At 47.6% G+C, this 15114-nt stretch overlaps 1 protein-coding gene across 1 annotated transcript in view; it reads right to left on the reverse strand.

Moving 5' to 3' along the window:
- Positions 1-1459: 1459 nt before the first annotated feature.
- FSTL4 (follistatin like 4) overlaps positions 1460-15114 on the reverse strand; it is a gene marked incomplete at its 5' end in the record, with an annotated part of 22346 nt that continues 8691 nt past the window's right edge. The window contains 3 exons of the mRNA XM_006100177.3: positions 1460-2159; positions 4348-4457; positions 11049-11156. Coding sequence (XP_006100239.1) covers positions 1460-2159; positions 4348-4457; positions 11049-11156 — 918 coding nt within the window. The remainder of the gene's footprint in view (positions 2160-4347; positions 4458-11048; positions 11157-15114) is intronic.

Genomic DNA, 15114 nt, shown 5'->3' on the forward strand with positions numbered 1-15114 from the left:
GGAATAGGTCAGTGGAATAATAACCAGCCTGCATCCTTCCGATTCTGAGATTCGGAGTGTGTGCTCCTGGGGAGACGGGGCCGTGTGTAAGAAATACCGGGGCCCTCCCTGGACTGACTGCGCTGCGATGATGCAGGGACGAGGGGCCCCAGAGCTGAGCGCAAGGGCCACAGGCAGAGAGGAAATTGGTTGTTAAAAGGGAACCTGCCTGGACACCACTGTGTCCTCGGGGTTTCAGCAGTGAGTCCGGAGGCTGCTATCCTGCCGGCTGCCCACACCTTGCCAGGCAAGCCCAGTCTGCCTTGAATCCGGGCCTGGCTAATAAAATGTCCTCCTTCCAGCCCTAGCCGATTTGGCTCAGTGGATAGAGCGTCGGTCCACAGACTGAAGGGTCCCAGGCTCGATTCCGGTCAAGGGCATGTACCTCGGTGGCAGGCTTAATCCTTGGCCCTGGTTGGGGCGCGTGCAGGAGGTAACCAATCGATGTTTCTCTCTTTCTCTCCCCTTCCCTTCCACTCTCTCTCAAAATCAATAGGAAAATATCCTCGAGTGAGGAATAACTAACTAAACAATGCCCCCCTTCCATGGTGAAAAGCAGGCACACAGGGTTTGTCCTAGTGTCGTGGGGTCCCAGCCCAGAACGCAGCCTTTGCCAGTGTGGTGGCCGATCTGCACTTGGGGGTGTCAGTGCTGTAGAGACCATCACTCCTTGATGACCACTGTTCTTTCCGGCTGGGGGATGTGGGGTGGTGACTCTCAGAGACTCGGCCCAAGGCAGGGACGAACAGAGCTGGACCTCGGAGAGCGCCTTTCTGCTCACTAGCATCTGAGATTATAAAAAATTATTTTTTAATCAAAATTTCCAAAATAAAGTGAGTGATTTCCCCACCCCCCCAAGCTGCAGTAAGTCTTACTGGCTCTCTCTCAGGCGTACCACAAGTCAAATGGAAAGAAAAGCAGGAAGCAGCTGCGAAGGAGGAAAAGGAGCAGAGCGAGGGCAGGTGTGGCTCTCCGGCCGGAGGGAGGCCCCTGCTCCCGGCGGCCGTGCCCAGGCCCTGTCTCAGGCCCCTGCGCGGGGTGCAGTCTGGCTGGGTCTGGCGGTGAAGGAGAATGACTATGTGAAGGCAACCGACGGAGATGCCCGCCTGGAAAGCAGGAGCGCTGGGTTCCACTGTGTCCCCGGTCACATGGCGTGGAGCCGGGCATGGAAATGCCTCCTTTACACGGCAGCGTGGGTTCTCGCCGTAGCCTAAGGCGCACTCATACTTCCCGACGAGAACACCCCGCCTGGTGAGCAGCGCATACCTTAGACGAGGAAACTTGCAAGGAGACCAGTGTCGAACCACGAAGCGAATACAGGTTTTTGCTTTTGTCTGTAAAAATGTACAGGGTGCCAGCTCGGGGCTGGGGTGTCAGGACGAGGTGGGGCCCGGGGGCCCGGGCTCTGCGCTGGCCACCTTCATACCTCGCCCACCCACACCACCGTGGTCCCCCGCTTTACGCCCGACACCTCGCACCGCAGCGTGTTTTGTCGTCCGTTGATGAGAAACAGTGACTCCCGGGCTGGCGTCAGGAGGTACTGTCCGAACAGCCCGCTGTCCCTGACGATCCTGCGGGGCCCTGCCCAGGGCCCGGCTGGCCCCGAGGGCGGCTCCTTGAAGTTCTTCAGCACGCCCGCCCGCCCCGTGGCCAGCTCCAGGAACAGCAGGTCCGGCTCTGCCTCCAGCGTGGCGTAGACGCAGTACTGGTTGCTGTGGGCGAAGGAGCGCTGGAACGCCACGTCGGAGATGCCCTGGCCGATCTTCAGGTCGTAGAGGGTCCGGATCTCCCCCCGCAGTGTGACCTCCTGCACGTGCAGCTGGGGGCCGGCGGCGGCAGCGCTGACCACGAAGCGGCCGTCGGGGGACGTGTGTGGGGTGCCGGTCACCTCACCGTTGGGGCCGACCACGGCGTCGGTGACACTGTCGATGAGCAGCTGTGGAGCGGCCGTGGCGCCGTCCCGCCGGCACTGCACGAAGTAGTAGCCGCCCAGGTGGGTGTGGGCCATGGCCTGCGGCAGGCAGCCGTGCCGCTGCAGCCCGATGGTCTTGAGGAGCATCAGCGTTTCCAGGTCCACCTTGTGAACTGCAGGGTCAGACTTGTTGAAGATGAAGCCGAACCTGGGAGGGGAGAACTGAGGTCAGAGGTCAGAGGCCTTTCGGGGTCGGGGATCTGTCATTCCTCTCTCAGGATTGCAGCCTTTCTCTGTCCCTCTATCACAAGCCTTCAGGGACCTGACAGCCCCCGGGGAAGGTCTGCCATTCTGCAGGGGACGGCTTCCTAAGTGACTCATCTGCGATCTCCAGCAGGAAGAGCGTTACCAAGGTTCCGGGTCAGACGCTGTCGTGCATGCACTAATGGTTAGAAATGGCACGGGAGGGTAAAGGTGCCTGCCACTGCGTCTCCCTGAGGCCCTGTGCCAGCTGGGAAGGGGTGGCCTGTGCCTGCAGGGAAAGGACAGCGAGCGTCCCGCTGGGTTCTGGACTAACTGGTGAGTCGGGATTGGAGGACGCAGATTCAGTGAAGCCCAGGTTTCCAAAGAGTGTTCCCTCTCCCGGGAACAGGAAGGGCAGCCCCTCTCCGGCCGCGTATATGATGCTGGTGGGCAGGGGGCCGAGAGGCTTTTTTCACCTTTGGAGCCGGAAGGCCTGATGCTGCTGAGGGCCCCGTCAGCCCGCAGGGCCCGGGGCCCTTGCTTTCCCCTCTGAGCCTCCGGGAATCTAAAGAGGTTGTTCCTTGGAGGGTGTTGGGGAGGATCAAATCTAAGAGGAAGCTTTGGTGGAAGAGCTCAGTGGGTGGTAGCAGCTCACATTTGGACGCCCCGAAATGCCTCGATAGTAAATGCGTGGCTCCAGGCAGGCCTCCCCTTTGCTCTGGAGGCGTTCTGACACTCATCACCCCGCAGGAAGAGGAAAATCGCTTCACGACTTCCTTTCGAAGCGGCGCCTCAGAGTGGGGACAAGGCCCACTTTAGAGCATCTATGAAGCATCCTTAAAGAGCCAGAGCATGGACAGAGCAGGAAGAAAACCCACTCTTCTAAGGAACTTTAATGTGAAAGCCACACACAGGGGCTGCTGAGTCCTTGCATTTGCACGACTCCCAGCTGAATTCAGCTGCTCTGAGGGGGCGCCCCCATTTAGAACCTCATTAGAGGCTCTTCCCCAGGCACTCTCTGCAGTGCAGGGGGGGGGAGGGGTGTGTGGGGGGTGTGGGGGGGGGTGAGGAGGAGGAGGCAGAAAGTGGTGATTTTCCTCCTTGGGCCAGCATACATGGGTGAGTCGTATTTTTACACGTCCAGCATCAGCTTGCAACAATGAGTCATTCCTTCCTGGAGAGAGGTGGTGTCAGGTCGAAGGAAGGCATAAACAGTGCCACGTGACAACTGGGTCTCGATGACTTTATCAAGGGCAGGCTTAGTCCTGGCAGTGGTGACTTCACAGCAAGTGTCAGGGGCGCTCTGAAATGAGTAGGGGGAGTGGCCAGGAGGGGAGGAGGTTTGCCTCGGAGGTCAGGACTGTTATGATAAGGCTCTTCTTTAGGATGGAGGCAACCAGGCACCTAGGGGGCCTTGTTTCCTGGTAGGCCCCCCTGCACGGCTGCTCTGGGGGCTCTGAGAGGAACCATGGGCTGTGGTTAGCAGAGAATGAGGCGGGATGGGGCACTCAAAGGACACCTGGCTTTGCATTTAGTCTGACTGCCAATTCCTGGCTGTGTGACCTTGGCCAGTGTCCTAACTTCTCTGAACCTCAGTTTTCTCATCTGTAAAATAGGTTCGAGACCACTTCTACTAGCTTTGTGTGTCTAGCAAGGAGAGGTGCTACATTAACTACTGCTGTTTCTCCTTTCCCCTGTTGTCCTCACCTTGAGGATGCGACTCCTTGACCTCACTGGCCCCCCCAGGACATTAAGAGCTGGGTACCTTCCTGAACTTTAACAATTAGAGACTAGGGATGGGTCCATTTCTCTGTTCCTTCTTTTTTTAAAAAAAATATATTTTATTGATTTTTTACAGAGAGGAGGGGAGAGGGATAGAGAGTTAGAAACATCGATGAGACAGAAACATCGATCAGCTGCTTCCTGCACACTCTGTGCCCGCAACCAAGGTACATGCCCTTGACCGGAATCGAACCTGGGACCCCTCAGTCCGCAGGCCCACGCTCTATCCACTGAGCCAAACCAGTTAGGGCTCTCTGTTCCTTCTTGATGCGGTTCGAAGCCAGCCCAAGGGGAGTGGGGGAGACAGAGACAGGAGCAGGCCCCACCCTGGGCGAAGGTGTCCCCCTGGGGGCCTCGCCGGCGGGTCTCACCTGATGTGGTTGATGATGAGGTTTGTTGGGGGAATGAAGAAGTCGTCCACTCCCGCAAAGGGTGTGCGGATGAGGTGCTGGCCCTGGCCGGTGCTGGCTTCCGTGATCACCTATGACAGAGAGCAGGAGTCCTTGTGAGGGCCCGGCCTAGTGGGGGGCTGGAAACCTGGGGACCTCTGCATGCTCCCCAGCAGACAGGCTGCTAGAGAGAGATGATGGACAAGCCACAGTCTTGGGAAGGGGCGGGAGCAGAGTGGAATGGCACAGGCAGGACAGGAAGTGGTGGGACAGGAGTGAGTTGTTCCCTCCCACTCTGCCTGGCATGACCTGCTGCACGCTGTCGGCTGTGGTGACTGCAGCGCGGGGACTGAGCTGGACTTGTGTTGGGGCTTTGGAGGGAGGTCCCAGAACCGAAACATCACTCTGCTCAGATACAACTTCCCCACCAGCAGGGAAGCCCACCTTCTCAACACCTAGGCCGCCCTGGGAAAAAGGAGAGAGCCTTAAGTGATGAGAATGTGAAACTGTGGAACTGATGACTGGTTATTTTCCGTTGATGCCAGGTGTCTGGGCTGGTTTGCTGGGAATCTGTCGCATACTGCTCACCGAGGCGTGCTCCGAGGGCTGTGACTCCGTGGCGTATTACAGAAAGCGGGGATCTGGCAGAGGTGCCCTTTAGGGGTGCTGGTCGTGCCACCAGAGGCCTTGTGATTGAAACGACGGGGAGAGGTTCAGGTTCACAAAGGGACTTCCTGTGAGAAGTAAGGAGTCAGGCCTTGTGTTTGGTACAAATTGGTGAAGACGGAGCAGGGCTGCCTCTGTTTCCCTGGAGGTTACACTTCTCCCCGTGGGGGTGACCTGAGCCACTCCCCGGCGTGCGTCCCTGCTGTCTGCACAGGTACGGGCACGTTGGCAGTGCGGACAGTCAAGTGATGTCTGAGGCTAGAGAGGAGGAGAGTGGTGTGCAGGTCCTGCCAGAGCGCTCCCTGTGGGCAGGCCGGGCATCGACCTGCCCATTAGCTACTGAGGCCTCGGGCCTGGCAGGCCGGAGACACCGAGCCAGGCAGCCTGTGTCCTCTGCCTTTTCACGTGCTCATCAGCCTCCAAGTCCAGGGCCATTGCCCTGAAAGGTGGCTGACCTGCCGCCAGGCGAGGAGCTTGGCCAGCTTGCGGGCAATGTTGAGGGCCCCGCAAGAACAAGCCCAGAGATTGTGAGCGGCACAGGAGGCAGAGGCCAGACCCGGAACAGGGAGGTGGGTACTCCCGACCTGCACCTGGTGGCCGCGTGCGCGGAAGGAAGGATCCAGATCTCGGCAGCCCCAGGCCGACGAGCCGGGCGGGGCTTGGTGACTCCCATGGCTTTCAACCCTGGATGCTGTTTGCTTTTTCGAATGAAATTGTCTTCTAGCTCTTATTTTTATGGTGAAACAAACAGCACCTGGTGCCTCCTCAGGCAGGTTTGAGGGTAGAATCTTTTCCGAACCATGCTTCCCAGGGGACGGCAGGCAGAATGCCAGATTAGAACGACGAGAGCCGTCACTTTCAACCTTGGGCAGCTCTAAAGCTCTACGGTTGCATTAGGTCATTTTCCTGTGATTAAAAAAAGGCCAAACGACACTTCATGGCAAGTCCGTGAGGAAAAGCTCTGGGCATGAAGGAAGTCTCAGCATTAGGAAACGGGATCTTGGAGAGTCGAGGGGAAAATGCCAGAAAAATCCACGAAGCTATGCAATCCTTGCTTGATAGCAGGCCTGTCGTTTTAGCTTATAATAGAGATGGAAGGTTACAGGCTGTCAGCGGCCCGTGTCATTCACGCTGACCACTCTGACACCCTATGTTCAGAGGTTACTTCATCAAAACACAGTGCAGCGGGCCATTGAACTGCTGTGGGCATGCCCGCGCCATTGCTCCAACCAGCCTTGAGTTCCTTGGCTTGTGTACCAGCACGTGGCTGGGTGCATCAGGGACTCCAACATAATTGAACCCCTCAAATTTGCCGGCTCTGAGAGCTTGGGACAGGAGGTGTGTGTATGTAGCTGGACAGCAGAGGTCATTTGCTGGTCAGCGTGGGGTAAGGAAGACTGAGCATCTCCCTCAGAGGGTGGACAAGTCAGCTGAAAAGTGACATTTGGGGAAGGGGAGGGGACAAGGTGTCCTGTGGAACAGGCTGAGAGGCAGCTGAAAGCTGGGCCTGGGAGTGAGCGGGTAAGTGAGTGCCGGGCAGGAGTCAGGAAGATGCCAAAGGTTCCAGCACTGGCTGCTGGGGGAGGGCCTCCTTTAGAGAAGCATCTTCCTGTAGTCACAGCGAAGTTTGTGTAGCCAATTCCTTAGTGTTGGATATTTAGAAACATTGGGATATTATTATTTTTAGATTTATCTTTATTGGTGAAAGCATTACAGATGTCTGCTTTGTCGTCCCCCCCCTCCGCCCCCATAATCCCCTCCTCCTCGAACCCACCCCTCCTAAGCCTTTGCCACACTATTGGCTGTGTCCATGGGCTATGCATCTATGCATATAAGTTCCCCCGTTAATCGCTCCCCCTCAAATCCCCCCCACCCCAGCCTTTGAAATTCATCAGTCTATAATACAATGTAGTAACACACAGCTAAATCTTTGTCCGTATCCATGATCACGGCCTTCCGATAAGCTCTGAGAAGTCAAGTTGCTGGATCAAAAAGCACTGTTTTGAAGCTTTTGGTTCACATTTCCAAATTACTCATCACAAAGGCTGTGTCGTTGATCTTTCTGGAAGTGCTCATTTCCCTAACCCCGGCCGACAGCAATAAAGGTAGGCTTATTCAATCTATTTCATTTTCTTGTCATAGTGCACATTTCCTAGACTTGCCAATTATGGTGATGGAGGACATCATGGTTTAATTATTGAAATTAATTAAAATGCTTTTAGTGCTTTGTCATTTAGGCAAAATTTGCTCTTGGTTTCTGGGAAATAGTCTTCATTATATTTAAGGAATTTCCTTCTAGTCTTATTTTTAGGTATTTTATTAAGACTGCTGCATTTAATTAAATGCCTTTCAGCATTTATTGGAAATATCTTAGTTTTTTTTTTCTGTTTTAATTTGTGTTATATAAAATGTTGACTGATTTCCTGGGAGCGAACCATCATTGCATCTGGGAACTTAATTTGTTCCCTGCTTCAGCAATTACATGCATTGCTGGACTATACATCTAATACCATGATTAGAATTTTGCTTTTGTATTTGTGAGATTAAAAATAGAATAAAAATATAAACTAATCAGTTTTTATAATTATACTGGTTATTTAAAACAAATAAAGGAGCTGTACATTTCACCCCATGATCTGAGAAGTTAAAATAATACTAAAATTGTATTTTGAAGATTTGAGAAAACTCAGATATACATTTTTCTATGATAGACCTTTAATCTTTTAGAAACCTCTCTGGCAAATAATTGTTCTAGTTTAAGTTTTCCTTTACTTAGGTCAGTTTGTTTTTCCCCCTACATTTTGTAAATGAATAATCATTCATTTCTTCTAGGTTTTAAAATTTGCTGCCCCAGAACTGCAATGTAGTATTATTTTACAATTATTTTCATTCTCCTGTATCTATAATCATAGCCCTCTTTTATTCTTCATTTTGCCTTTTTCCTTTATCAGATGTGAGGAATTTTTTTCCTGTTTTTATTTGTGTTGTATGTCCGTTTCTCTATTTGTTCTTTATTTTGTTTCTCTTAATGTCTCTTTTTACCAGTTATGTTGTTCTTTTCCTAATATCTTAACACAAATACTTGCTTTGCAGGCTTTTAAGACACAAATATTCCTTGTGGACACTTTCTCTGCCTCCCATAGGTTTTGATGTGAAAAGGTCTCATTTTCAGACAGTTTGTAACTTCCCTTTTAATTTCCTCTTTGATCCAATAATGATCTAGGAGTGTTTCCTTATTAGGTCACATTTTATTTAGGTCACATATTAATTCTAATTATCAGATAATGTAGTCTATAACATCTATAAAATTTGTAAATGTTTTCTTCATGATTACTGATACTTATTTATATGTGAACATGTGAAAAAACTATTTGCCAGACAAAAGGTTTCCTATATATTAATTAAACCAAGTTCCTTATTCACATTATTCAATTTTCCCATGTCATCTATTTGTTTCCTTGGTATTATAATATAAGTGTATTTTAAATAAAATTCTCTTTGTATTTTCAAATGTTCTTATGTATTTAGTTGTCATGCTGTTGGATATCTACTGGCTGTTTGTTGTCACGTCTCTCCTTATGCTGGTGAGTGAGTACCTTTAACCTTAAGTCCCACCTTGTTTGGTACTAATATTACCACTTGTACGTATCTCTTAGCTCCCCTATCATCACTATTTCTAGGCCTTTAAATTTAATCTCATCATTTTGTTTTGTGTGTTTCTTATAAACACATTAGAGTTAGTTTTCTTTCTTTCTTTCCTTCTTTTTCTAAAGCCCAACCTGATCACCTCTGCTTTGAACAGAATTCAGTTCTCAGCTATTAATTTAAAACATTCTCTATATTCTCTCTTCTCCCAACAAGATGACACTTTTGAGTATTCTTATTTCCTTCTCTTCGCTCCACGCTCCACTCTGTACTCTCATTTTTACTAAAATAATTTAATAATTAGCAGTGTGTCTCTGCTAATTCTAACACCCTTACTTAGCACTGATTATACTTTTCCAGATAGATTCTCCTCATCCAACTTACATTTAGTTTTAATCTTCACCCAATGATATGTTTTGATTGATTTTGAGAGAGATAAAAACATTGATCTTGGATTGCCTCCTGCATGTGCCTCGACCAGGGATCAAACCCGCAACCTAGGCATGTGCCCTGACCGAACCTGCAACCTTTGGGTGTGTGGGATAATGCTCCAACCAGCTGAGCCACCCAGCTATGGCACCCATCTTACTTTTAGTTTTACACCGTCCTCTCCAGGTTCCTTACTTATGACTGTCTCCTCTTTTCCTTCTCCATCTTGATGTCTCTGATCTGGTTTCTCAGGTGGTGCACATGAGTGATACGCTCTCCGGATTCTGCATATTCTTGTATCTTTCCTTTGTCCTGAGGTAAATGATATCTTGGTGGGGCACAGGATTCTTGGACATCAGCCCTTATATCTAACTAATGTGACTCCACGGTCTTCCAGCTCCTGTTGCAGGTGAGAAGTTCAAGGCCCATCGGATTGTTGTTTCTTCTACAGGTAACTTGTCCCTTCTGCCTTGTAAGATTTCCCCTCTACTCTTTTACCAACAAGGGCAGAGATGTGTCATTTCTCATAAGTCTAGCCAGGAAGTTGTAGATCCTCTTGGAAATTTTATTCCAAATGTATTTATGTTGGACTCCATCCCAACAGTTTCCTTTTCTCTTTCTGAACTTCCATGTTCGGAGATGTTGAGTCTCAGTCTCTTCATATATTTGGGTCTCGGTAGAAACCATGCATTTCCCAATTTATCTACTGCAGTCGACAATTAGAAAGGCATTTTGTTCATTTTTAGTTCCAGAGGAATCTTTGGTGGTGGTCCCTCCATAGAGCTTCCTCAGGTGCTTTCTTAGAGCTGCCAGAGGGCCCAATAATAAGCCCATCTCTCTGGGCTTAGCCTCCATTCTGAGTGACCTTTATCTTGGGCCCTAGAAGTTCTAATGGGTTGTTATTTGTTGTAGGCTCATGAGGCTCAGGACTGGTGGATGAGTTCAATCGCCGACATAGTCTCAGTTCACATGTGGTGAAGTTGTGCCCTCCCCCTGGTGCAGCAAAGGCAGGCAGGAGGCCAGTCCCCGGAGGAAGCTTCTCTAGAGTCTTGGGAACAGAGTGAACCTGGCTCCATCTGCAGCCCTTTCTCAGCTGGGGTTCCGAGAAAGAATTAAACCCTGAGGCATCCATTGTATGTAACGAATTACCTTTTCTGTGCATCTAGAATGGTTCTATGCACCATTTTGGGGTGAATTGAGAAAACAGGCATTCAAATTACATTATGTAGATCTTCATCCTCTGGTGCATCCCTGATGAGAAAGGCTGAGCCACACACACTCAACACAGGGGTGGCATGGCTCTTCCCTGGCTGGCAGAGGGAGGAATCCCACAGATCCCTGGGGCCCAAGCTCTTCCCGGGACGGGGTACAGCAGCTGGAGGTGGGGACTGCAGAGCCTGCTGCGGGAAGGAGTGGGACCATGGGCAGATTACCTAACTTTTCTGTGCCCTCCCACCCTGGAGGCACTCCATAAACACACTTCCATTTATGGACATAATTGCTGCTGCTTCCTTTCCTTCCCCTTCCTTATTGGCCAGCAGCTAGTGCCTGCTTTGGCACTAAATCTCTAGCCCGCCCAGCCCAAGGTGAAGAGAGCCTGTCTCCTTTCTTCCTCCCTGGACGCCAGTCTTCATGCTGTTTGACCCCAGGAGATCCTGGCTCAGGAGGGACAGGTGTTGTGGGGCCTGGGAGCCGCATTCTGATTGTCATACCATGAGATCCTACCCATTATGGGTATTACTGTCTTTAACTGCAGGCCTCGCTGAAGACACCCTGTCCATTGCCTGTGAGGAGTGTTGGCCTGAGGCTGTTTCCTACTCTCTCCTTAAGCCCTTATGGACATATTTTGGATAAATGAGATTAGTCACTAGGGAAGTGGGAGACAAACAGGGAGAGAGGCTTTTCCTGTGGGGCAGGGGCTAGACTCCATGTGTTCAACATACCTGGAGGCTTGGTTGGGACTTGTGCACGTCCCCCCAGCTCAGGACCCACACTTGGTCATGTGACTTGTCATAGGACAGCTTAGCCGGCAGAGGGTCCACACCTATGGACTTGAACGAAAAAAAAAAAAAGACATGTTGGTCATGGTTGTCGTAGGGGCTGACACAATGGTCGTTTCTGGGTGTTGTGCACGTGGCCATTGCTCCTGGGTGAGTGGCAGGCAGCCCAGTGCAGAAGCCTGCCTTCTGGGTTTGTTGTCTTCAGAGGCATAAAATTGGTGGTCAACAATTTCTCCCTTTTAAAAACTTCTTGTGTGTTTTACTTAAAGGAGAGATCTGGAGCATCTTAACAAAAGCCTAAACACAGAAGCTTTAAGTTATCCACTTAAGAACCAGCCGAGGACCCGTCCATCACATCTCCTGGAAGCCTGTTGGGCCTCTTAGACCCTCAGCATCCTTCCCCAGGCTGCTCCATGGCCCGGATACTGGTGAGTGGGCCCCTTCTCCTGGGTCATCGGAGATCATCCTTTCTCACCTTATCTTTCCACGGCCTCTGTCCTGCACATCCGTCAGCGGGAGCTGCTGGGACTCAAACCATAGCACCAGGCTGGTTATTTTTACTGCTGTGACTCATACTCTGCTCTCCCCCGAGGACAGCGCTTCCCCCGTGGCCCTGGCAAATGGAGACTTTTCTCTCTTCTGTTTGTAATGTAGTTTTATAAGTTCTAAACCCTGTTCTATGATGATTCATTCTCAGTTCCTTCTTGGTTTCAATGATCTTTCCTTCTTCCACATCTCAGCCACCATAACTTATATTTCAACTAACCAGATTCTAGCTTTTCAGATTTTAGGAGAGAAAACCCCATTGGTCAAAACTTCTGAAGAACTGTCTGTGGAGTCCCTGAATCCACTTTTCCTTTCCCCATTCCCACCACGTGTCTGTCTTCATCACTTCACTGACAGTTTCTAGTCCTTCATGTCAGATTCAGAGGGTCATCATTTTTTAAAAAATTCTTACCCGCAGAGATGTTTATTGATTTTAGAGAGAAAGAGAGAAATTGATGTGAGAAACATCAATTGGTTGCCACCTAGGTATGTGCCCCGACCAGGAATCAAACCCGCAACTTTTTGGTGTACACAGGACGACACTCCAACCTACTGAGCCACCCGGCCAGGGCTCAGAGGGTCATTTTTTGTGATCCTCCTCTTACTTGACATTTCAGCAAGATTTCACATGGTTAATTATTTCCTTTTGGAAACATTTTCTTCACTCAGCCTCCCACCTCCCTAGCTTTTATCTTCCTCATTCTGACTTCTGAACGTTGGCATGTCCCGGGCCTTCAGCTTCGACCTTCTCTTGTCTACATCCTGGCCCTGGAGGAGCTCACCCAATCCATGGCTGCAGCTAACCCACTGCACCCTGAGGACGTTCGAGTTCACTCCTCTGTCGATGAGCTCAACTTAACATTTACAAAACTGAACTCTTGATTTTTTTATCTGCTGAAGTATATTGTTTTTTTCTCCATTCAGCACCATCTTTGAAGTCTCATTTTACTTTCTTGCTCTTATTAAAACCTCCTGTTTTCTGAAGCCCCAAGGCTGTTATTGCTTTTCTACACTTCACATACTTCCACTTAGGTCCTTTGTTCATGTCTATAGATACTCCTGTTACTCCCAGCTTCCTGGCTACTCTTTTCACTTACCAAAAGCTTGGAGATCTGCCACTGTCTTCCTCTACCCAGAGCTTCTTAACACACCAGCAATGATACCACCATGACACTCTCTAGATTCTTGTACACTCTCTCTCTCTTAAAAATACCTCCTGACTGCTCATACCTCTTCCAGATATTGTCTGCCCTCTTCACAGCAAAACCTCCCTAAGGTTTGGACTGTAGCCATTATCTCTTCTTTCTGCTTAACCTTTCTCATCATATTTCATATTCTCATGTGAGCTGTTGAGGAGCAAGAGTCTAAGATTTTTGGCTTATCTCTTCCAATTCAGAACGGACTTGCCCACAGTCTCAAGATGCCGAGGAACAAAGGGAAAGGTCCTAAAGAACACATTAGGCCCAGGAGTGAAGCTTTACAAAAACTTCAACTCAGCTTTGATTCAACGTAGTACTTGGTAAGATTAAAAATATTCATTCTCTATTATTTCTGCCTAACAAGGAAATGGTGGATGCCATTTGGTGGATGGCAGCCATCTAAAGTTTCTAAAATATTTTATATGGAATGTTGTTGTGCATGCAAGAAAATTACTAGGCTTTCCAAGATACAGGCTATATGACTGAAAACAACATTAAAAAACAAAAACAAAACAAAACAGACCTCCAGGTGATCCATAAAAAGGTAATTTGGAATTAAGTAGACATTCTAAAGTAAAAAATGTAATGCCTGAAATTAAGAGCTCAATAAATAGGTTTAAAAAATATCCATATTAGACACAGAAGATAGAATTAGTGAACTGAAAGGTTGATAGAACATACCCAAATTGAATCACAAAGAGCCAAAAAAGGATGGGAAATGAGAGTGAAAAAGACAAGTGAGAGACAATGGAAAGGTCTAATTAAAAAAAAAAAGTTCCAAAAGAAGAGGCAAGAGAGAATGAGCATACTATTTGAAGAAATATAGCAATTCATACATTCAAGAACCTCTAAAAACCCTAAATCAAAATAAATACAAAGAACACATTAGCTGGCACATCTTAGTAAAACTGCTAAAGACCAAAGAGAAAAATCTGAAAATTAGTTTGATATACTAGTATTACCTATTAACAAAAAGAATGGGAAAATAATGGAGAAGCATCTTAAAATGCTGAAAATACATAATTGCTAATAATGTAGAATTCTATATCCAGTGAAAATATACTTTAACATTATTTGTCCTTTATGTATTTTTATTTTCAAACAGCCTAAAACTCCAAGACTCTGTTGTCAGCAGTCCTACACCAAAAGAACCATTAAAGAACATTTTCAGGTAGAATGAAAATGATCCCAGACCTAACTATATATCTCAGAGGAATAAAGAGCAATGGAAAAGGTAAATATGTGGGTGAATATAAATGACTATCAACTGTACAAAATAATTATAGGCATTTCTTCAGGGGTTAAATTATATGTAGAGTTAAAATTCATTCCTACAATAATGCAAAAGGTTGGAGGGAGGGTTAAATTAAAAGAGCTAGTTGTTCTAAGGTTCTATCATTAATGGGGAAGTAATTTGTATGAAACTGTATTGAGGTAAGGATGTATGTTGTAATCTCAATGGTGGTAATAATAATAATATAAAATAATGAATTGTCAACAAGCTAACAGAGGGAAAATGGAATAATAAAAGTGTTTAATTCAAAAAGTAAAAAGGAGAGAAAAGCAACATAAACAGGTCAAATTAAAAAACAGTATGGTACTTAATACTATATAAATTAATTACATTAAACATAAATGGATCAAATACTCCAAATAAAAGACCAAGATTATTAAACTAGATAAAAGCCTAAAGACTTTATAAAAGACCACCTTAAATATATGGACATAGAAAGGTTGAAAGTAAAAGGATAGGAAATTACACCATGACAGCACTAATCGCAATAAATCTGATTTAGCTATACTCAGACTAAAATAGACTTTAAGGCAAGAAGCATCATCATAAATAAAGAGGAATATTTTATAAGAATAAAGGAGTCTTCCCCCCAGGAGGTATTATAATTTTAAAGCAGAAATGGATAGAACTACAACCATGGTGCGAAATTTCAATATACCTCTCAGTAGCTGTTAGGCTAAGTGGACCAAAAACATAATAAAAAAAAATCTCCAGGTATTTCAAATTATTCAGAATATGTTCTCTGGCCAGGGAAATCAATAGCCTCCTATTGTATTTGTCAGGAGAAACCACTAACTTTGTTATATCCAACTTTCTCCGTACAGTAAGTCTGTACTAGGGCAGCTAAACATTGCTGGGGAAAAAGATACAGCCCTGCTCATTGACCTCACTTTAAATTTACATCCACAATCCTTATGTGGGCCTTCAGGATTACCCAGAAGTGCTATCCCATTTCCTGGGTAAATCAACC

Source organism: Myotis lucifugus, unplaced genomic scaffold (assembly GCF_000147115.1).
Source record: "Myotis lucifugus unplaced genomic scaffold, Myoluc2.0 scaffold_300, whole genome shotgun sequence".
Lineage (NCBI taxonomy): Eukaryota > Metazoa > Chordata > Mammalia > Chiroptera > Vespertilionidae > Myotis > Myotis lucifugus.